Raw genomic sequence first — 23,421 nt, forward strand, 5'->3', positions numbered from 1 at the left:
ATGAATGATACACCTCTATCTATCTATCTGCAGATGCAGTAGCTCTCATTAGAGCTGCTCCTGGCGATTCTATCATCAACCGCCCCTGTGCGCCATCCACCAGAAGGTGGTGCGCGCATGAGACGCTCGCATGCCCCATTATGACGGAGTTCGGCGCTGCCCTCCGCCAGCTCCCCCGTAGTCCCCACTCCCCAGCCCGGAGATGGACAGGGAATCCGCTCCCCGCCACGCTGACGGGGCGCGCGTGCGTCCCGTCAGATGGAGCGCCTCTAGCGATTGCCTGGCTGAGAGGCGCTTGATCTGTATCTTCTTTTGGATTTAGTTTCCTCTACATGCACTTGAATGTTTATGTTACCTTTTCAGCTGAATGTGAAACCGCTACAAAAAGAAAGGCAAAGGACCATGTGACATGACAAAACTGTTTATTATTAACAATTGTTCTTAACAATCAGGCAACATACTCCAAATGTTTTGGAAACTCGCAATACTACTTACACCTATTTACATACATACAAAAATACTTTGAATATTTGGTGTGGGGGAAAAGCTGGGGGCTCCAAAGAAATTATTAATATATATTCCATATTTACAGAAACAAAATAACACAAAACAAAAGAGAAAATGTTACCACCTAGTCACACTTAAAGTAACAGTTGCAGTAAAAAATTTACAAAAATATAACACCTTAAACCAGTAAAATAAAAGTGTCTGACTAAGTGCCCCCAAAGTACCTTAGTATTAATAGTTTGGTTAACACGCATATTGAAGTGATTAGTCCAGGACCATACACTGGAATTTTCCTTCTAACTCCCTGAACAGTGCAGTCAGCCCGGAGCAGGAATGGTAAAACATATTTTTTCCCCAGAAAACATTTCAACATATTAAAAGGTGCAAAAACAGCAGAGACAAATGCAGTGCAAATTTGGGGCAATACTTCAGCAAACTTTTTTGTAGAAGGACTGCAAGCTTTCAAAGAAAGGGTTAACATTAATATAGGGTTAAGCTATTGACAACTGTTGCTATAGGATACAATGGCCAATCTATCGTCTAATACTTCTTTTATCCTAGTCTAGGTAGAAGGTAATCTAGGATGATAGTTGTAGTTCTGCAGTAGCCATTCGGGAGTTCTCGCTTCAAGCTAAGCGTTATCTACATAAGGCATGACATCCCTCTGGTACTGATGATGAAACTTACTAACCCCAATAATTTAACTGTAATAACTATAATATTTCTTGCATCTACCAATGTGATTAAGTGCATGAGAATGATCAATAAATATCGGGATGTATCAGACTGTATAGGAGAACTGAATCAGTAGCAAGAGACTGGATAAGTATGTGTATCAAGTCATACAGCAGGAGACATTCAGTAGCAATGTATTTTGCATCTACACCGCATTTGTGTGCTTATGCTACAGCTGATCATCAATTCTTAACGTCCTTAAGTCTCTTGCAAAGCGCTCAGAACTGGAATGATAGTAGGAGTAAGCATGGGTCTCAACCATGGTGGTACTTATCCCCAAGCTTTAAGCAGAGCTGGACTGTGTTCTAATAAGTCAATATTAACTTGTCTCCAGTAACAAACAACAACAAATATTTTCTTATTGTAGACAGATGTCACAGTTTGCTCCGGTATCACATTGCTGGGAGGGAACCTTGGGGACAAGCTTGATGCCCGGACCACCGTCGGCAGTGATGGCTCTTTCCTGAAATTCAGCAGCTCAGTTCCCCACTTTGTCTATGTACAGTGGTAGCACTGGAACATTTGGTGTGTGAAGATGAGGAAATCCACAAGCAGCTTGAGGTTACATGATGGGCTACTCATTGATCCCGGTTTGCTAGTAATGGCTGAGTCGATGAGGTGCTGCTCCCCACTGAATTTATCCTCACTGAGTGATCCACCGGTGCATGATTCGGACATACAGGAGAGCTGTTTGAAAATGTCTGTATTTAAGAAAACAATTGAAAGTTGATTAGTTTTGAACAGGCAGTTGTGCAAGTTTGGTACAAGCCTAACCTAACTGTGATTATACAGTAACGGTGAAACTACAAAACCCAGAATGTCCTGTCAAACTTATCTCTGGTCTAGTAATGCATATTAAAGGGTAGATCAAGTCATGCTATCTGACAGCGGCTCTTTCTTAAGTCAATTCTTCCTTAAGTCATGCTATCAGACCAGTGGCTCTTCCTTAAGTCATGCTATCGAACCAGTGGCTCTTCTTCAAGTCATGCTATCTGACCAGTGGCTCTTTCTCAAGTCATGCTATCTGACCAGTGGCTCTTCCTTAAGTCATGCTATCGAACCAGTGGCTCTTCTTCAAGTCATGCTATCTGACCAGTGGCTCTTTCTCAAGTCATGCTATCGGACTAGTGGCTCTTCCTTAAGTCATGTTATCAGACCGGTGGCTCTTCCGCAAGTCATGCCTCAAGTCATGCTATCTGAAGAGCGGTTCTTCCATAAGTCATGCTATTGGATCAGTGGCTCTTCCTCAAGTCATGCTATCGGACCAGTGGCTCTTCCTCTAGTCATGCTATCGGACCAGTGGCTCTTCCATAAGTCATGCTATCGGACCAGTGGTTCTTCCTCAAGTCATGCTTTCGGACCAGTGGTTCATCCTTAAGTCATGCTATCTGACAGCGGCTCTTTCTTAAGTTGTGCTATTATGGGATAAGTTGCAAAAGGGTTAGCGGTTCAGAAGACTATTGACCCAATCATGGGAGCATTTCCAATATTATAATATCAATGCTTAATTTTCTGAAACTGCTAATACCTTTGTATAGACTTTTCAGGTGTAGGAAAAATAGCACTTACATGTCCCTTAGTATCTGACAGCTGCTGTTCCACCATTTGAACAATCTGTTTAAAGGTTGGCCGCTTCAGTGGGTCTGAAGTCCAGCAACTCTTCATGATTTCATACCTGATAAGAAAAAAATAAAGTGAAGTTTTAAAGTATTTTAGAGACTGTTTATATATATCTTACATGCATAATTTGGGCCAACAAAGTGTGGTTGCCAAGATATCCTGAAGTACGTAAAGTATGTATCTTAATGGAATTAAGGGTCCAATGAGACTCTTTCATAAATAGGCCCCTAGGCATAAATACATAATTAGGGATTTGTACCAAAAACATCACTAGACAGAAGCAGTTACTGCAGTGTTTGGTTGTCAATTATTGACATGAGAGAACGGAAAGTATAGAACAGATATAAATTTAACTTTTGGATTCAAAGACCTTAACCGAAGAAGCAGCCAGGATGCCTGTGTTAGTATGCTTAAGGCAGGGTCAATACATAGTGGCCAATTGGGTTCCGTTCAGTGGCCCCCGCTTGGACAGAAGGAGCCTGAATACTCTGATGAGGTCGCCCACACATACGTTGCGGGGCCGCAGCCGCCGCGTCCAACTGCAGCATGCTGCGGTAGGACAGGATGGTGGGACGACTGTATTTCATGGCAAACACATACATTTGAATGTATGTGTTTACACAGTGTCCCCTTGAAATGGCCGGATTCTTTTCTGCAGACTACACACAGCCTCCTTTTGCCCAAGCGGGTCCTGCTGATCAGAAACGGCTTGGCCGCTATTTGTGGCCCCAGCATAACTAATCAATGACCAGAAGGTTCTTAAACTTTCTCGACCCGATCGTGTTTTGGGAATAGTTTCACTGGGAATAACATTTATTTTTACGTTTTCCCAAGCAATATTTTTTCTGGTAGCCCATAACTTTCATTTGCTGCCCCCACATCACCATAGATTGCTTTATAATTGTAATGTAAGCTTATGTGTGAGCTAGAAACGTATTTCTGTTACGGTTGATCTACATATAGAGCTGTGTGGGACTAGGTCTTCTCTTCTCTGTTATGGTTGCCTCCCACCAGCAGGAAACCCTGATTACATTATGATGATAATGTCACCAGAATTCCAAGGTATTCCCAAAACAAAATCCTGTGCCCTGACTGAGTTACATAACATTCATAGATAACACAACAGGACCCATTAAGATATAAAGGCCCCCATACACTAGCCGATTTTGGTCAGATTTCGGCCAGATCAGTCGGATCTGGCCGAAATCGGACCAAAATCGGCTAGTTTTGATGTCCCCTCAGATCCGATGCGCGGTCCCGTGCACATCGGATCTGCGTCGGGTGGTCGGACCTGCTGCACGTCTGACCACCCGACTTGGGACCTAGTGGGGCGGCGCGGCGGTGGAGGGAGCAGGGGGGGCTGGGGACGCTGCAGAGCTGTCAGTACTGAATAAAAAAAAAAAGCCCATACAATGAATGGGCGGCCTGTGATTGGCTGAGCGCTCTCTCAGCCAGTCAGCAATTGGCTGAGAGAGCGCTCAGCCAATCACAGGCTGCCCATTCATTGTATAGGCTTTATTTTCTAGCACTGACAGCTCCCGGCTCCCTCTGCCCGGCTCTATGCCACCTGTTTCCCCCGCAGCGTCCCCAGCCCCCCCTGCTCCCACCAGCAGCCCTGCTCTGTAGCCCCCCCCCCCCCCCCTCTGCTCCCCGGGTTTTTTACATGTGATAAATCGAGACGATTTATCACATGTAAAAAATGGCACATCAAGTGCCAATCTAATCAAGCTCCCCCGGGGAGCAGCCGGGGAAGCTCAGGGGGAAGTCGGGGGCGACTTGTCCTAAGGACAAGTCGCCCTAGTGTATGGGGGCCTTAAGAGTAGCCTTGAAATCTTTTGTCCGTCCTGGACAAAAGATTTCAGGCAAGCGCACATCTTCACTAAAGATTTCTCTTAAGATCCCATGTGTGTTCCTACGGATGTTTTGTTAAATCTTCTGATTTTTCATGCAGCATGTAAGATCACAAGATTTAGCAAAAGATGCATGGGAGCGCCCATCCGACCGATATCAGCCGATTATCTGTAGTATCGGCTGGTTTTTTTTTTTTGTGTCCAGTTTTCATCAGCGACTGATGAACGACTCTGCCGGAGGAGCCGCATGCATGCTCCTGTGACCAGCGACCATTAGGGGGCTGAACACAAGAGCGCGCACCCGGCGATTTATCGCTGCAGCACAAACAAATCACTGGCAATAAATACTGTGTATTACATACAAAAGCAGCCAGTATTGTTCTCTGGCTTGTCTAGGGGTATATATATATATATATATATATATATATATATATATGTGCTATTTAAGAAGGACTGGCTGTTATCTCTACCAGGCGCATAATGTGGCTGGCTCTGACATATACATGCTGGTGAAGTATTACCTAACTTCCCCATTATTGATTTTTTTCTTAAAGTTTGTCTTTCTTATATTTTTCTTTTTAAATGTAGCAATGCACAAGCCAGCAGGTAAAGTGTTCTGTGGTTACTTACAGTTCTGCCGGGGCACATTCTGGGCTGAGCATGCGGTAACCATCCTTTATCATCCTGTAGAACTTGGAGTCCACCGGTATGCGAGGGTAGGGGCTGCTTCCTGCGCATTAATCAAACAGTGAAGTGTTACAACAGAACAGGAATTGCTGGAGAAGAAAACGGTAGCATGGGGAGCTTTGCAATGGAAATAATGAAATGACTTCCGTGACAGTTTACTCGCCTTAGAGTTAGCTCCATAACAAAGAATTTAAAGACAATTTGAGATTTAAAAGAGCAAACAAATAAAGGGGGAAATTTATCAAAGTTTGGGGATTAATAACATGGGCCCTTATTCTGATCGGTGCGGATATTCCCGCATTCTTACGGAGCGGTCCGCACGCTACGGTGTTTTGCCGCATGCGGCCATCGTCCGTAGAAACGCCCACGTGTCCTCCGCATTCGGACGGACTCACTCTTTAAGAACAGGGCGTGTTTACGGACGACATACAAACCATGCGTGTGCGGGAGAAACACTCAGATTCGGCACGGTATTACAGAGTATTACAGAGTATGCTCGGGAATACCGCATCCGAACGGGAGCCAAGCGGTGCTACCGCACGTAAGCGGAGTATTTACGCCAAACAACCCACTATTAAGTATCTTCTGCAAGACATCACATGACCCACTTATTCAATTACCTATCCTCATAAAAAACTGCTTATTTGGAATTGGAATCAATTAGATGCCAATATATCCTTACAAGCATGCCTAACACATGCATTGCACACATTAACCCTTACAGCAATTGAAGTGCAATGGTTTCAATTAAAGCACTGACAAGCGTCCTATTAGTGAGTAATGAGTAAAGGAGTCGATTCTATTGGGTTCAGGTGTTAATGCTTGTAGTCATTAGGCGTACGTTCGCCTACCGCATGAACGAGTGGTGTCCGCAAAGCAATAGTACACTTGTGGACACCGCACATTTCTTCCCCTTTTGATCGCGTGCATTCGGAGTGCTATCCGAATGTACGCCCCCCAACATAAGTGTACTCCCCCGTGTCCGCCCATGTTTCCGCCCCGTTTTGCCCACTTTGAAACTACGCCCATGTGACATTCCGCATGACGCCCATAATACGCCCATATTTCCCGACTGATTGCGGGGAACAGTTTTGTACGGGATTTGGCCGAACTGGTACGGAGTCAAGGCGTGGCACATGCGCGTTGCGTTCTCCACGCATGCGCAGACGCCGAAAAGACGCGATCCGTAAGAATGCGGTAAAGTCCGCGTCAATCAGAATAAGGGAGAGAGATAAATTACTATGCAATCAGTTCTGACTGTTATATTACAGGCTGTGTTTGAAAACTAGCAGTAGGAGATGATTGGTTGGTACTTTATCTCTCTAAAGCTTGATAAATCTTATCCAAAGTGTCATACAATTTAATTTAACAGGAGTATCAGCAACAGAAAATGAAAGTTCTAATAACATATTCAGTTTTTGTACAAGTATAGAAATACTTATATAATTCTATTTTAATGACATATTGTGGCAAACATAGAATTAGGAAATTATGCATACGTTTACAATTTCTTGGTTTTCATGTTTTTCTTTGCCCAATATACAAACACAACATACCCAGAGAAAAGATCTCCCAAAGTAGGATACCATAAGACCAGACATCGCTTTCAAAAGTATACACGCAATGAAATATACTTTCAGGCGCCATCCACTTCACCGGGAGCCGAGCCTATGGAAAACATTTAAAGCTCTAATTTAAAAATTGAAAGTTGCTAAATCAATAACTTTGTGAACTGCACATTTTTCACAAAATATTGCATAGATCTGTATCTAACTTTATAGAGGAGACATAGAATTTGAAACATAGAAACATAGAATTTGACGGCAGATAAGAACCACTTGGCCCATCTAGTCTGCCCCTTTTTTAAACATGTTACTTCAAACCATATTTTATCTTTATTTCTTTGTAAGGATAGCAATATGCCTATCCCAAGCATGTGTAAACTGTTCTACTATATTTGCCTCTACCACCTCTGATGGGAGGCTATTCCACTTATCCACTACCCTTTCTGTGAAGTAATTTTTCCTCAAATTTCCCCTGAATCTTCCTCTCTCTAGCTTCAGTGCATGTCCTCGTGTTTTGCTGCTCCTCTTCCTGTGAAGAATGTCTCCCACCTGTACCTTGTTAAAACCCTTGATATATTTGAAAGTTTCTATCATGTCCCCCCTTTCCCTTCTTTGCCCTAAACTATACATATTAATATATTTTAGTCTTTCTAGGTAAGTATTGAGATGTAGGCCATGCACCATTTTAGTTGCCCTTCTTTGCACAGTCTATAATGTATTTATATCCTTCTGGAGACATGGCCTCCAGAACTGAAAACAGTACTCTAGATGAGGTCGTACCAATGACCTATACAGTGGCATTATTACTTCTTTCTTTCTACTGCTGATGCAACCAGGAGGAGCCATTTTCTAAAACTCTTATTTTGATCACTTGCTACACCAAATTTGCATATAGTGCCACTAGCAATACAGCAAATTGTGTAACATAATATATACATATATATATATATATACTTTGTGCGGCGGCCTGGCACTCTCCCAACAACGGTCACTGGACCCCGGTGCCCTTGAGAACATATTGTTAGCTGGTAAATGAATCAAGGCACTCCAGGGAAACTTTGCAAAAAAACGTATATTCAAATAGACACATCAATGTTTCGGAGCTCTTGTGCTCCTTTTTCAAGGTTACACTATTTCACCTTGAAAAAGGAGCACAAGATCTCCGAAACGTTGGTGTGTCTATTTGAATATACGTTTTTTTGGAAAGTTTCCCTGGAGTGCCTTGATTCATTTACCACCTATATATATATATATATATATATATATATATATATATATATATATATATATATATATATATATATTAAAATGTTTCCAAAGGAACCGTGTTAAAGTAAAACAAAAATTTTGACCTAAAAACATATTTATACTAATCTTGTATTCAAATCTTTTTTGCTAATACAATGCCCCAGATTCAGAAAAAATGTCAGACCACAACATCATGGGCTCCTTGCATTTGTTTCCCAGCAAGACTGTTGTGAAAATGACTTTTTGTTTCTTTCTTGTTTTTTTTTTTAAATTTTTTAACAAAAAACTATTTTCTAGTAAGGTTGTATTTAGTCGGAATAATTTCAGGTCAGCTTCGCTTACATTACTTGACATATGAAATCACTTCTTTTTTTTTAAACAAAAAATAAACATGTGCTTGTCTCGATAGTAAAAGTAACACTTTGATCTGTTACTTCTCAATTTAACAAGGGCTGAATTTCAAAACATTTGTATATAGCTGTTGTGGCTGTAATATGTCCTGCATCTAAGATCTGATCTATTTTCTATGCTCAAAACAGGTGAAATGTACTTTTAATTTTACATATTCTAGATTGAATAAAAAGCTTGTTAATATTGTTTCTAGTTTTCTGAACAACAAGTTCATAAACATCAAGTTTTGTAATTGACGCTTTCAAATCTAAGGTTGGTCCATAGTCTATAAAACTACAGCATTAGCTTCAACATTGCTACCTCATAGCACTGAGGGGCAGATGTGTTAAGTCTGGTGAAGTGATAAAGCGTGATAAAGATGATAACACACCAGGGGCCACATGCACTAAGCATCAAAAGTGATACAATGGAGAGTGATAAACAACCAACCAATCAGCTCCTGCCTGCTATTTTTCAAACACAGTCTGTGACATGCTAGGTAGGAGCTGATTGGCTGGCTGTTTATCACTCTCCAATTTATCACTTTTGAAGCTTAGTGCATCTGGCCCAAGCTTTGTTTGAAAAATGGCAGCTAGGGGTTGATGGGCTGATCCATTATCACCTTCCACTTTATCATCACTTTATCAACACATTCTAACTTTACAAGGCCCCATTGTTCTGGAGTTCGATTCTTTTCATGGCCCTAACTGTGTGGAGTATATATATTCTCTCCTTGGTACTCTGGAAGAGGGACTGATGGAAATGGCCAAATATTCTGTTTAAAGTGCTACACAATATTTGTGCTGTATAAAAATAACTGGTGATAAATAATAAATACATAATACATACACTACATAAATAAACACAGTCCATAAACTATATATCTAGTCAGATGTGATATTTAATCAACCTGAATTATTTATATGCTGACTTTCCAAAGGTAATTTAAATCAAATTAAAAGATGAGTCATGCTTCAGAAAAGACAAGCTTATATTTCAACATCTACTTGATTAAACATTAAAGTGGCAAGCTGAAAATAATCTTGCTAATTAAAGGGTCGTGGACAACAAAGATGGCATTTTGAGTCAAAAAGTATACACATAATGTGACCACAACACAGTCGGCCATTTTCTGATTTTGACTCACTGGTCAATGAACACAGCCTAGCTTTGTGTCTCATGTCTGAGTGATGTCTCTAAGATTTGATTAATATTGGTTTATTTACATAAAATGGCTTCCTTGACATTACTACTTAGGGGGGTATTCAATCCCGGCCTCTATTTCCCCCAGCGGAAATAGCTTCCGTTGCCTATTCAATACTGATGTTTATGACAGGATATAAGGCAGTTTCCAACAAAACATACCCCAAAAAGTCGGTTTTGTTGGAAAAGGCAGAGGATTTTGGAATTCTCAGCCATTTTTTCATCAATCTGCTGCCTATTTTGCAAAACCTTGGACATTCAATTACTCAAGTCGGAACATTGAATTCCGACTGTCGACTTGCAGTTAAGAGGACCAAAAATGGCCCGGAATTCCGACTGTGGAAATCCCAGATTAAATACCCCCCTTAATAATTGTGTCAATGTATTTAATGGAAATGCTTCCAAAAAGAATACAGGAATAAAGAAAAGTGTATTCCAACAAAGCTTTATAATTATCTATCGATTTATCACTGAGTAAAATAAAAGAAGAAAAAATAAATCTGATAACATAGGTTGTATAATATTCCTATGCAAAGGTTCCAGCTGTATTACCTTTTCCATCAATCGTAAATCGGTTTAAAAAGGTCGATCCATTTTTTTTTTTGTAGCAAAATGTACATTATGTACAATACTTCCATTATGGACAATAAAAATGTGTCTAAAAGGTCTACTAAAGTGTCATTTTTACATGAAGATTTACATTATATCACCAAATCATTATGTACTTTCCAAGAGAGAGCGTCCTGATGTGATTTGTTATCGTCTCAATGTTTTCTAAGTGAATTTGAGAACACTGAGTAACACTAACTGAATTACACCTGATTTGACTTACATTTCCTTTAACCACATAATTTGAGTCATTTTTGATGTCTCTAGCCAGGCCAAAATCGCAGATTTTTGTTATCCGACCGTGAGTGAGGAGAATATTTCTTGCTGCAAGGTCTCGGTGAATGCACTGTAAAAGAAAAGAATTAGAGCAAATTAGGTAAGAATAGGAGATGAAAAACAACTCACACAGCAAGCAAACAACCCATGAGAATATATTTTATGTAGAGAGGAGTAAAAAAAAAAAAAAAATTCCATTTACTGATTTACTGAAAATAAAATTAGCCTGGGTACTTATTTAACTGACCTATAACCCATTTGCTTTATAAATCTATAATAAAAAATGTTCTTACTTTTAAATAAAAGTAAAAATTATACAATTTATACAATTATACAATTTCAACAATCGCGTAAATAACCCCCAGACTCTTTGGGGCCTATTCATTGGAATTTTGTATTCAACTTGCTGCATGCAGTGGTGGAGGATACTAAAACGCAGGAGCAATTCAACATATAAATGGTGCAAGAATGGATAGGGTTATATTTTAGGCTGTAAATCCTGCTGTGATTAATTTAAATACCACTGGGTATACCATATACAGCAGATGATCAGTCCATTTATTTATTTTTGCACCCTACGGGATATATTCAATTCATGGCGCTATTTTCGATACTGTAAATAGCGTCCATTGCCTGTTTAATGCTGCCGTTTCAGACAGCACTGAAGGCGGATCTCAACAAAACAAATCCAACTTTCAAACCATTCGGATTTGTTTTTTCGGAACCGGCCGTGGATTGTCGAATTTACGGTCGTATCTCAATAATCCACGGCTGTTTACACCAGCATTCCCCCCTTTTGCGACTGCACAGGAAGAACATTGTATTCCGCCTGTTGTGAAACTGTCGAGCCGAGCTGAAACGGGCCAGGATTCCGACAGTCTGAACGTTCGGAATCCAGAATTGAATACCCCGCTTATAAGTCAAGCCTTCTAAGTACAAGTGTGTGTGTCTGTGTATTAACTCACATTTTTAGACGCCAGGAAATTCATGCCCTGTGCAACTTGATGTGAAAAACGAATCAAATCTTCCGTATCTAGGGCTAAATCATCCTCTTTAGGCATTGCAATGGTGACATCTTGATCAACATAGGAACCTATTCAAGATAAACGTTTTAAACAGTCATATTGAAGTTTACATAAGCAAGTCTTGGGTCTGCGCAATTACAGCTTTATTTTATTTTTCCACAATAAAACTATGTGAAACTTAAACAAAAATGCCCAGTTTGAAGAAATATTGGTCTTCCTATCACAATTGTTATTTTTTAGCTTTCGCTTTGGCGTAAATTGTGTGTCTTCCTAATGACGTGCGTGTAAATGACTGCCGAATACTTCTATAAAATCCAAATTGGTAGAACGAATGGAACGTACCTGATTTCCTCTTATCGGTCTTAGTTGGCACTACATAAGGTACTCCTGGCTTCATGTCCATGTACTCGCTGATTCCATCACTGGAACACAAGAGGAAGGATAGGATTGAAAACACTGTCCCTTATTTACAGTTCCGCAGATGAAGATTCCAAGAACAAAGAGAAGGATATGAATTGTTTTACTTGGCAAGAGAAAAACATAGCAGATCCTGACATCCATATTCCTCAGTAAGTGCAGCACAGGATACGCACGTCTAAATACTAATCGCAGAACCGAGACACAACCATTGGTTTCAACAACAAAGCCAGCTGAGTATATTAAAGAGAGAAACAGTCCCTTTCATTTGGTCCATGCATTGTTGTCCTTTAATCCCACCTGCTTATTTTTTTTCTTTTTTACAAAGGCTTCTTATGTGTCATATGCTGATTTATTAATGCAGGGTAGCGGCATCAGGTATGCTCCACCGTCCCATAAAGTCAGAACATATGCTGGGAGCAGAAGTTATAACAATTAGTATCAGGAGGGGGAGGTAGCAAGTGATGACAATAGACCGGTCTCTGGGGAAATTCGAAGCCAATATTGTAACATGACCTTCTACAAACGCTGCTCATGGGTCAGGTAGATTCCTTCTACTCCTAAATATGTTATGACTGAATGTGTGGTATGGCAATAGACAGTTCAGATAATTAGAATAAATAGCCCCTAACTTAATTGTATTAAGAGGCCACGGATGTGGTCACAGCACAGGTCTGTTACTCCAAAGGTGACTTCTAATATGTTTTTTATTTGAAGTTATACCCTATAATGGGGCCGCATGGAAGGTGTAGTGGCGCTGCCTTACAGCTCTATGATGCTTATATGAATACTTCAATATCGAGTTGTGTTTTAACTTTATTGAGTCGCACATTCCATCACATAAAACCTTCAAGATGGGTTATGGGACCCAGCCGACATCACTGCCCCCCAAACATAAATTATTTTAAGCAAATTACATTACCAAAAATAGAGATATATTATAAACAGATATGTATTTATGTCACTTGTGCATAATATTTAATACTAACATCTATTTTTAGTCTTCACTTTGGGCTAGAATGCCTGTATTTAAAGCGGCTATCACTTACAAGATTGGTTTCACTGTGTAAAATGTTGCCGCTTTAAACTTTAAAATAGAGGCATTATTGTACAGATTCCACCACCTCTGGCTTCTTGCAGGCTATTTTATTTTGCCCCTTGTCTTATAGATCTAAAACACATTGGGCGGGGTTCACTAATAACCCCCGCTGCACATCGCCGGCATTCGCATTGTTAATAATCGCATATGCACTAACATATGCGATTATTAACTCAAATGCGATGGCCGGCGATGTGCAGCGGGTTCCCCCCTCCCTGCCTGCACCCTTACATGGCTGTAAGGGCTCCGTTTTCTCCTACCGGCACTCGGAAGAGGTGCAGGGAGGAGGAGATCACTGGTCCGGGCAGCACAGCAGGAGGCTGCCCGGACACAGGTGAGGGGGCTGCGTCGCAGATCTGCGGGGGGCGCGCGGGGCGGCGGGGGACGTGAAGGGAAGCCCATAGGCTTCCATGGGGTTACGCCATCTAGAACTGGCGTAACCCCCCGCAGTGAAGCGCCGGCGGTGGGGCTTTGCTGCATATGAACATGCTGTAAAAACCCAGAAAACTGGGTTTTTACGGCATTTTCAGTTTGGTGAATCCCGCCCATTATCTGGACAAAGCAACTCAACAGTTCAGTATTTAAAATAAGTTTGTCTCATTAATAAACAAAAAATATCTGAAACCATAACTCTGCTCACCAAACACGATCCCTTGAGTTAAGAAGGTTCTTGTAAAGGGCAGTTTCGGAATGGTCTTCAAATTTTGGGCAGATGAAGGAATCGCGCTTTCTTCTCAGATAATTCAGTAGGTCTCCGTAGCAACAATATTCAGTGATGACCAGAGTTGGACCTGGTGGATAAATCAAGATTCATCAACATTATGGGAAAAATGAATACATGCATTTGCAGTGTGATGCACTTTAGCACAGCATGGGGAGTGTTTGGAATCAGCATGATGGCAGGGATGTGTCACTGCAGGAATGCCAGTTTGCCTCCATCCACATAGAGCTGTTTAGAAATGGGCGATATGTGCGCAGGCGGGCATCGCGGTGACGCTCAGCAGCACACTGCCAGTAACTGCATTGCCGGGAGCTAGTCTAATCAAATATTGAAAAGATTAAATAGCTCATTGTCTTGCAGTGAAAAAACAACTGATTTGTAAAAGCGTTCAGCAAGCTGGAAGTAAGACGCGAGGAATCACAAGACATTTAACAAGCCCTAAAATGAGTCAATATTCCAACTAATTGTTCACATTAGTAAAACAGGTAATGGTTTGCATTCATTCCATGGCACCTTTGTATGCAGACAATTTTTTAAATGATCTACTTCCACTGCAGCGATTTAGGATAGGGAACAGGAAAGGCCACAATATACAGTACAATTGTTTGTTCAGATGTTCTTACTGTGTTAAACAAAGGTATTCCTATGTATGACACATGCTTTGTTTATCTGCGTTTCCAATCTAAATTACTGATCATTAATAAAGACAAAGGGCCAGATTCTCTAAGCTTCAAAAGTGATAAAATAGAGAGTGACAAACAGCCAGCCAACCAGCTCCTGTCTGATATTTTTCAAACACAGTCTGTGACATGGCAGTTAGAAGCTGATTGGCTGGCTGTTTATCACTCTCCATTTCATCACTTTTGAAGCTTAGAGAATCTGGCCCAGAGTGAGAAAATCCAGTAACTGTATTTTCTCAGTTGAAAGCACCAGACAACAATGATTGATTGGTGCATCACAAACCTTCAATTGCATTGTATTTAATCTATAGAGGTTTTATTAGTCAAGCATTTTCTTATTGATTTTCCAAGGACATGAATGTTTAACAAATGTTCCACATTAATTAATTTGGCTAAGGTTATCTCAGAAAACTGTATTCCAAAAGGCATCTGGTGCTCCCTTAGATTCCCTTTGTGGAGAGGACCTAGATGTGACGTCAGGGGAGGGCAGAAATTAATTCTAAGAAAATAAGACTGCTTAGTTCAACCAGTGTATGGAGAAGGTGTTTGACAAGCCATCGTTCCTAAAGCTGGCGTTTTCCAATCGGTGGAAGCTACAGAATCCACACCATCGCCGCAAGTTCAAGAAGTCTGATTTATAGATTGACTAACCTTAAAATACAAGTGGGCACTGGCATATCTATAATGGGCACCCCGTGTACCTATTGTTCCAATGCTTACCCGACATCAGCTGCACTGCAGAAACCACAGCAGTGGGGAAAAAATCACCTGGAAAATGGTGGGCGTGCCATTTTCCTGGAGACCTGCGCATGCGCACTAGACTCTGTGACAGTGCTAGGTTCTCCGAGTGACCCTTGTGCCCTCAGTTGTGATGATAGGGGTAGTCATGATTTCAGTAATATCAGTGAAGGACATGGACCATCAGGTGCTGTCACCCAGATTTTGCACAAAAGACAACATAAAGCACCAGCTAGCTTTAAGCCACACAGACAAATATAACATAATACAAGATATCCCCAGCTCTGTAAGGTCATGGAAACTTTCACTGCTACAGCTGCAATTGTTAATATCAGCTCTTTTATATAAGACAAGTTATCTTCCAGGCTTAGCAGTCTTTAAATGAGCATAGCTTTCCACCACAAAGACCAGCCCCTCGCCCCACCTCAGCTATTAGATAGATCAGTTACATGTCTAAGGTAAACAGCATGTGACTGAGACACTTGTCTGGAGAGTAAGCACTCGCAAGGACATGCACACAGATTAAAGAGCTGTGGTTAGCAGCCTCATCTGAGGAGAACACTGCTCCTTTCTTGGGAGAACCAAATTGATTGTCACACACACATACATTATCACAAGTTATACTTGTGTGATGCGCTGTAACCGCTTTATAGACATAGAGTGAGTGATAGGAGGATGAGCTCCTGTATCTGGGCGCATTATGTGCAGAGATAGCACATTAAAGCATATCGCTGATTGAACTCTTACTGAATAGATTGTGTGTTTCTGTCTGACGAAGAATGATTGCTGACACATTTACTGTGCTATAGCAGCAAAAGGCCACATTAACACTGCTTTCATTTTCACCGGCGTTATAAAGGCTTAGTCACACACTGGGTCTTAAGCTGTACTTGCAATTAAGCAATTATCATTAACCCCTTGGGCAACCAGGTGGTTTATGTCGCGAGCATATGCTTTTGGCAGTAGTGTCATTAAAAAAATAAAAATTGTTCCAAATACGAAATACACCAGACTAATCTATCATATTACCTGTCTGTATAACGTGAGAGGGATTGAGCCTTCACAGCATATTTAATGAACATGTACTATCTGTGTGTGGCACTTCCCTATTTTGTTACCATGCGAAGAGTTATACTGTAGTTAGGAACAGTGTAAAGGTAGTGAGAGGGTGTACTGTATATACACACGCTGTCGTCTCATCACCAGAGTACAGACACGTCTGTGTTTTTTTGGCTTTTTTATTCCAAAATATAAATGAAGCAGTGACAGCTCAGTCTTAAGGGCCCCATCCACTAGTTAGATATGGCCACTTTTCATCTGATTCCGAGCTTCCCGGAACGAGGAATCAAATAAAAAGTGTCCATATTTCAGGTAATTTTTCTCTGTGTTCCCATGCTCCTCGGATCGGAGTCGCAGATCTTCATGGCTGTTACGAATATTTATTGTATTCCGCAGCCATCATTGGGATCGGATACTATACATATGCAGTTTAGCCGTCCAAAAGCTGCATGGAGAGTTGACGGGGTATCGCATGCTAGTGGATGGTGGCCTTTATGCTTCTTACTTATTAACACTCCTCTTTAACCTTTCTCTAGTGTGGTGCATGGGGGCAGCTTCCCTGTGTGGACTTGGCAAGGTAGGGGGGTTTGCTCTGGACTTCAACCTTAGTGTTAGGGACCCACCAGCTGAGGTTACTTACACATGGGTTGGTGGGCCTATATTTTTTGGCCATAAATGATGCCACACACCTCCATTTTATTCAATGTTACATTGCAGAGCTTATTATAATTAATTGCACTAATCAGCAATGCTTGGTACTATAGAGTGTGCATCTCTCTTTCTTTCGGTGTACAGCTGAGTCTTGAGTATAAAGGATGGTTACTTGTATAGTAAATCAGAGAACACTTCTGAATAATTTTCATCTGTGTCATCCCAAAGCATGAAGCTAACATTTAAAATTAACTTACAGTTACAACTGAAGCGAATTGAAATCACACATTCCATCCTACCGCTTTGGCTGTGCCCATCAGCAGTGTCATCAGAAGTCCTTGTGGTCTAGTACACAATGGGGTATATTTTTTAAAGTGTTGGTTTTTAGAGGTGGAGATGCCAGTGAGTCTCCTGTGGTGCAGATGGATGATCACCACATCCATTAATCATCCACCAAGTTTACTGTCCGTCCTAAATGACATCTAAAATATCTCAACCAAATGTTGACCTTGATCAATAGACTGGGTGTGGTATAGGGGTCCAACAGCCGGGATCCCAACAGTCATTATCCCCACGTCGGGATCCCGACTGGCCGGACCTAGACAGCATGGTGAGCGCAACTAAGCCCCTTGCGGGCACGCTGTGCTCACCACGCTGCGGGCATGGTGGCTCGCTACGCAAGCCACCTATTCTATTCTCCCTCTATGGGGGTCGTGGACCCCCACAAAGAAAAATAGCAGGTGGCCATCGGTAACCCGGCTGTCAGTGTTTTGACAGTCGGGATCACAACGTCGGGTGAATGCCTGTCGGGATCCCGACTGTCGGGACCCCGTCCGGCACCCGGGACAACTGTGGTGGTAAGAGATTGATTAGTAAAGTTTTAGCTATATAAACACAATGACAAAAATGGTTTATTCAAAAATTTCTCCCAATTATAGAACTTGGGACCCCGTCATCACCTGTGTTTTTCAAGGCCATGATCTTACATATAAACACAACTGCTGATCCAACGTTAGTCCAACTCTGTGCCAACAGCGATTGGTAGAGGCTTTAGCTATATGTAAGTGCTGGGACCCTACTAAATACATCAATGGACTGAGGTTCTGGGACGGGACCACCACCAAGTTACTATAATTGGAAAGGGATTTTCTAATATCGTAAAACCCCTTAAATGACATGCAGCTATTGATTAACCTGCTTTGTGGCTTCCTCTTTAGCTGAACAGTGTTCTATTTCAGAATACAAGGATGTATATTGATTTATATTATAACAAACATCTTCTGTGAGGTTATTTACAGATGACAGTTACTTATATATTCATTTACCTCCCACAGTGCAGGCTCCCAGGAGATTCACAATGTTTTTATGATGGCCAAGATAGCTTAAGACTTTCAGTTCAGACATAAGTGCTTCCCTCTCCGTGGCATGGGCACTTGCTGTAATTAGAGATTTTTATTCAGCATCAGATGCATAGAGTAATTAACTGTTGACAGGAGACAAAAAGGCACCAAAGCTTACCTTTCAGCATTTTCACCGCAACGGTTAGAGTATTGTCCTCTTTTAAAAGGCCGTAAGCAGTGGCTTCAACCACCTTGCCAAAAGCACCGGCACCCAGAATTTTACCTAGTTGTGGATGTAAGAAGAAAAAGCCCTTTAGATAAAATCTGTATAATACAAAAAGTAAACGACTCAAATAGAATGATATAGAAGAGTCTAAGAAGATAAAGCAGAACACACTTGGCATATTTAAGCACATTAGTTTGCAGTTAATTGCAAATAAGGTGCTGTAACCAATAGCAACCCACTGTTATCCATGGGAACCAGATTCTTCATACTGATTATATTTTAAATTCACATTTTTCCACAGCTTATACAGATGTGTGCTTGGGAGTATTGGTGGTCATTCAAGTGCGGTTGAACCTGCGCCTATCGTACTGATTTTCTGTACTTTGCATAGGGCCCATTCTACGTGTGCTCGAACAGGTCCTGCAGCATTGGACTCAGGTCAGCATTAGACTGTCATTGACTGACAGTCGGAAAGCGCTTGTGGGCAGTGACTGGCTCTGTTTGGAAAAATAGCGGCGTGTTGATACCATTTAAAGTATGGGAAGAGGACAGGGATCTTTGCGACTGGCGCCAATGGGGTGTGAGTGATCTAATGCTGCGTCCTAGGATGGAGCTTGGATCCCTACTGCAGCCAGAGGCATCTGCTTGTAATAGACGCCTCCTGTTCCAAAGAAGCAGCAGTGACAGCAATTCCGACCGCACCTGAATGACCTCCATTATGTTTTAGACTGGTGCGCAGAGATGCAAGGCACAGACATTTTTTCATTTCAATATTTTATGGCCAAAAAAAAACGAAACTAAAAAAGAGTCTCGTGGACTAACCGAAGGACAGCCGGTCTCTAGGGAATTCCCATTTGTTGTCATAAGGAAGTTGTGTCGGGTCAATATAAACGTAATTATTCCCATTGATTTCTTCCACTACTTTCCACTGTATTTCATACTTGGGTTTCTGTTAAGCAAAAGAAGATGTATTTATATATATATATATATATATATATATATATATATATATATATATATCATTTTTTTTATTTACATGTATATCGAAAGAGCAGTGCTGCTATTCACACCGGCACCGGACCATGGATGAGTAATACTTATGCTAAGTTTGCCGTACCTGCATGTATTTGTACATAAGGAAGGTCACTGCGAGACACATCACCGAAGCAGCCACTATGAACCCGATCAGCAGAGGAGTGAACAAAGTGTGGGGCTTTTCTAACAGGAAGAGAGGAACAATACATCAACATATTACAATTACATTTATATAATACATAAAGTATATATAAAGATGTACTACCACAACCATGCCACAACTGGGCTCAGCATGAAAACAGTAAAATTAGATTTTTTTTAAAATTTACCTTTGATGGCAAAGCTGAAATGAGACGCAATGCTGTCCACACCGTTGGAGGCAATGCATTGCACAGTGCCGTTTTTCTTAATGGAGCCGACATCAAGGTAGCTTTCCACCACTGTACGCCCAAGTGATGTGTTCTCCTGACTGTACTTTGTGTCATATGGCGGCATTGGGAAGTCTGTACACCTGCAATAACAAGTCAAGTTATACAGACGGTGTAAGGGTTAGCATTACTGCCTTAAGGTGCCCATACACTGAGGCGATTTGGTCCGATTTCGGCCCGTTAAATCGGACCAAATCGACTCTCCCTGACATGAGACGGGTCCGATGCACGGTCCCGTGCGCATCGGACCCGACCAGGTGGTCGGACCGGCTGGCCGTCCAACCACCCGTTCTGGGCCCTCCCTCCAGGCGGCGAGGCAGGGACGCATGCGATCCATCACAACGGATCGCATGCATCCCTGCCACCGGGAAGGTTCCGGCGGCTTGCAGGGTATCGGGTGTCCGAGCACTGCTGCGAGACGTCGCAGCAGTGTATGGGCACCTTTACAGCACTTAGGTCATGGGGTTCCATTCCCACCATGGCCCTAACTGTGTGGAATTTGTATGTTCTCCCTGTGCTTGCGTGGGTTTTGTTTGAGTACTTCAGTTTCCTCTCACACTCCATAAAAATATACTGGTACTGTAGGTTAAATGGCTAAAGAAATAAAAATAACTCTAGTGTGTATGCGTATGTGCATGTATGTGTTTAATCTGAAGATTAAGTGCCAATATTGCTGACACGTGCTCTGATGTAATGACCTAAATGACGTACTGGCAAAGCTAGTAATCTAAAAACCTTTTCTTACTTAGCAACACTTGTATGTTCTCATTACCTCTGCTCAGATCCCGGACAGAAGTACCAGTCGATGGAGGGTAGAGGGAAGCCAGAGGCCACGCACTGCAGCATGTCATTACTAACTTTCTCTGCAATTAGGATTTCTGGTTTTGCTGGGAAAATATATAAGAAAAGTAGTGTTAAATGTAAGTTGGTCGAAAAAGAACAGCATTCCCCAACCAGTCCACCATTCCATCACAATCTACTTCTACTTATTTATTTGGCACCTTCCAGAAGATAACAGATAGGACCTTATTCAGAGCTGGTCGCAGTACAAATTTGTTTGGACAATGGGCAAAGCCATGTGCACTGCAGGTGGGGCAGATGTAACATGTGCAGAGAGAGTTAAATTTGGGTGGGGTGTGTTGAAACTGAAATCTAAATTGCAGTGTAAAAATAAAGCAGCCAGTATTTACCCTGCACAGAAACAAAATAACTCACCCAAATCTAACTCTCTCTGCACATGTTACATCTGCCCCACCTGCAGTGCACATGGTTTTGCCCATTTTCCAAACAAATTTGTACTGCGATCAGATCTGAATAAGGGCCATAGTGGGGATTATTCTGGTTGCTTTGCAAGGCTGCGAGTCCACCAAACCCTGCCTTGCAAATAGTTGGTTTGATGGACTGCTGATGTTACACAGTAACATCCATTCGCTGAGCACGGGGAACCTCCCAAAAGATATATGTAAAGTAGCTCTGAGCAACCTTACATATGCGTGCATGCTGGGGATGGAGTGGGTGGGCAGCTAACATTTGGTGATGTCAGCTGCCCCCACACACTCACACAGCTGCGTCACGCCCTCTTTAGCATGAGAGTGCCCAGCGTTTTCATGGGAACGCCCATATGAAATGCTGGGCGTTCCCATATGCTAATGAGACTGCCCGGCGCCTCCCGCCCGCTGTGTTGGGTGGGTGCAGAACAGAATGTATGCCATGGGTGCACACACCCTGCATATGCACATGAGCAGAAATACGCATGTGCACTAACATAACATTGGTCCCCGTGCGAATGCAAGCTAGCTGCCAACAGATCAGCATAAGGTCCAGTATCTGATTGGTTGCCCATTTAAACATCTCATCCTAAATAGAACTGCTATCTTAGTAAATGTCCCCCAATTTGTCTTAATCCACGGCGAGCAATAAGAAATATATTTACTTTTGACAAATATGTTGAAGCTGACGGATGAGTTGGCATCGGAATTCGAGGTGTAAAAAGTATATGTTCCTTTCTCGCTCCCTTTCAGGCGGATCAGATGCAGTTCACTAACATACCTGCAGCATGAAGAAAGCACAAATACAGTATTGTAGCTTCTACAGGGGGATGCAAGATAAAGGCAGTATACTGCACAGTGCAAATTGTAAGCATGAGTCTGTAACTAGAGGCTAGGCAATAAGAACAACCGCTCTATCATTAAATGGTGGAAATATGACTCAATGGACTATCATAGGTTTAAATATAAAACGTGGTTCTTTTCAAGCTGAAACCACCGAAACATATAAAAATGTGGTCATCATCATACGTAAGTGATCAGTAGGTCAATGGTATTATACTGTTTTATGTGCTATGTTATTATCATGATTATTATTATAATCATCAATGCTTCATATACACTAAGACCAAAATAAAATGACATTTAAAAGGCAGTAAACCAATAGCAGAATGCAGCTCACCCACAAGAGTTTATAAATAAGACAGACTAACGAGGCCAGGAAACATATGACCTGCCCACTATTTCATACATAGTGGTGGTGTACATGATGTGTGCAGCTGACGTCATTGAGCACAAGGCTGTAGGATGATTGCTTTTACATAGATGACTTGTGATCTGCAATCATTCACATTAGGGTATGCATGCCCCTAATATTACACTTATTTTTTAAGAACTGATGACATTCAGTTCAGAACTATTTTCAAAACCGAGCAGGTATCATTTTACCTGTTGTTGCCTTCATCTCGGGATTCAACAAAGTGTCCAGAAGTGTTGAGCAAGGACCCATTCATGAACATCCAGGTTTGTTCATCTGGTCGGGGGTATGCATCAATATAGACCCTCAACACAAGGTTTTCTCCAGCAGTTACATCAACGGTGGTGTTCTGGGTGACGTCCAGGCTGATGTATCCAATTTCTACCCAGAAATATAACATTCTTAGGTTCCCAATCTGTATGGCATTGTCACTAGGGGCCTTATTTTGGTTCACTCTTTCTGACAAAATCCTTCTGAGATGGACAAAACCATGTGCACTGCAGGGGGGCATATGTAAAATGGGCAGAGAGAATTAGATTTGGGTAAGTTATTTTGTTTCTGTGCAGGGTAAATACTGGCTGCTTTATTTTTACACTGCAATATAGATCTCACTTTGAAGTAAAACCCCACCCAAATCTAATTCTCTCTGCACAAGTTACATCTGCCCCACCTGCAGTGCACATGGTTTTGTCCATCTAAGAAGGATTTTGTCAGAAAGAGTGAACCAAAATAAGGCCCTAGTTATCAGGCAAACTTTCTGTATATTCCCCATGTTCTTCATTCATGTGG

General features: G+C 41.7%; 1 protein-coding gene across 1 annotated transcript in view; it reads right to left on the minus strand.

Annotated features, from left to right (window-relative positions):
- Positions 1-405: 405 nt before the first annotated feature.
- KIT (KIT proto-oncogene, receptor tyrosine kinase) overlaps positions 406-23,421 on the minus strand; it is a 64,984-nt gene continuing 41,968 nt past the window's right edge. The window contains exons 6-21 of the mRNA XM_083168338.1: positions 22,824-23,013; positions 22,043-22,158; positions 20,882-20,996; positions 20,011-20,192; positions 19,764-19,864; positions 19,469-19,595; positions 18,599-18,703; positions 18,406-18,516; positions 13,872-14,022; positions 12,058-12,137; positions 11,656-11,783; positions 10,638-10,760; positions 6,956-7,067; positions 5,343-5,442; positions 2,812-2,917; positions 406-1,943 (exon numbers count right to left, since the gene is read on the minus strand). Of these exons, the coding sequence (XP_083024464.1) occupies positions 1,821-1,943; positions 2,812-2,917; positions 5,343-5,442; positions 6,956-7,067; positions 10,638-10,760; positions 11,656-11,783; positions 12,058-12,137; positions 13,872-14,022; positions 18,406-18,516; positions 18,599-18,703; positions 19,469-19,595; positions 19,764-19,864; positions 20,011-20,192; positions 20,882-20,996; positions 22,043-22,158; positions 22,824-23,013 (1,970 nt within the window). The 3' untranslated portion in view covers positions 406-1,820. The remainder of the gene's footprint in view (positions 1,944-2,811; positions 2,918-5,342; positions 5,443-6,955; positions 7,068-10,637; positions 10,761-11,655; positions 11,784-12,057; positions 12,138-13,871; positions 14,023-18,405; positions 18,517-18,598; positions 18,704-19,468; positions 19,596-19,763; positions 19,865-20,010; positions 20,193-20,881; positions 20,997-22,042; positions 22,159-22,823; positions 23,014-23,421) is intronic.

This window comes from Crinia signifera, chromosome 1 (genome assembly GCF_055691185.1).
Source record: "Crinia signifera chromosome 1, ASM5569118v1, whole genome shotgun sequence".
Lineage (NCBI taxonomy): Eukaryota > Metazoa > Chordata > Amphibia > Anura > Myobatrachidae > Crinia > Crinia signifera.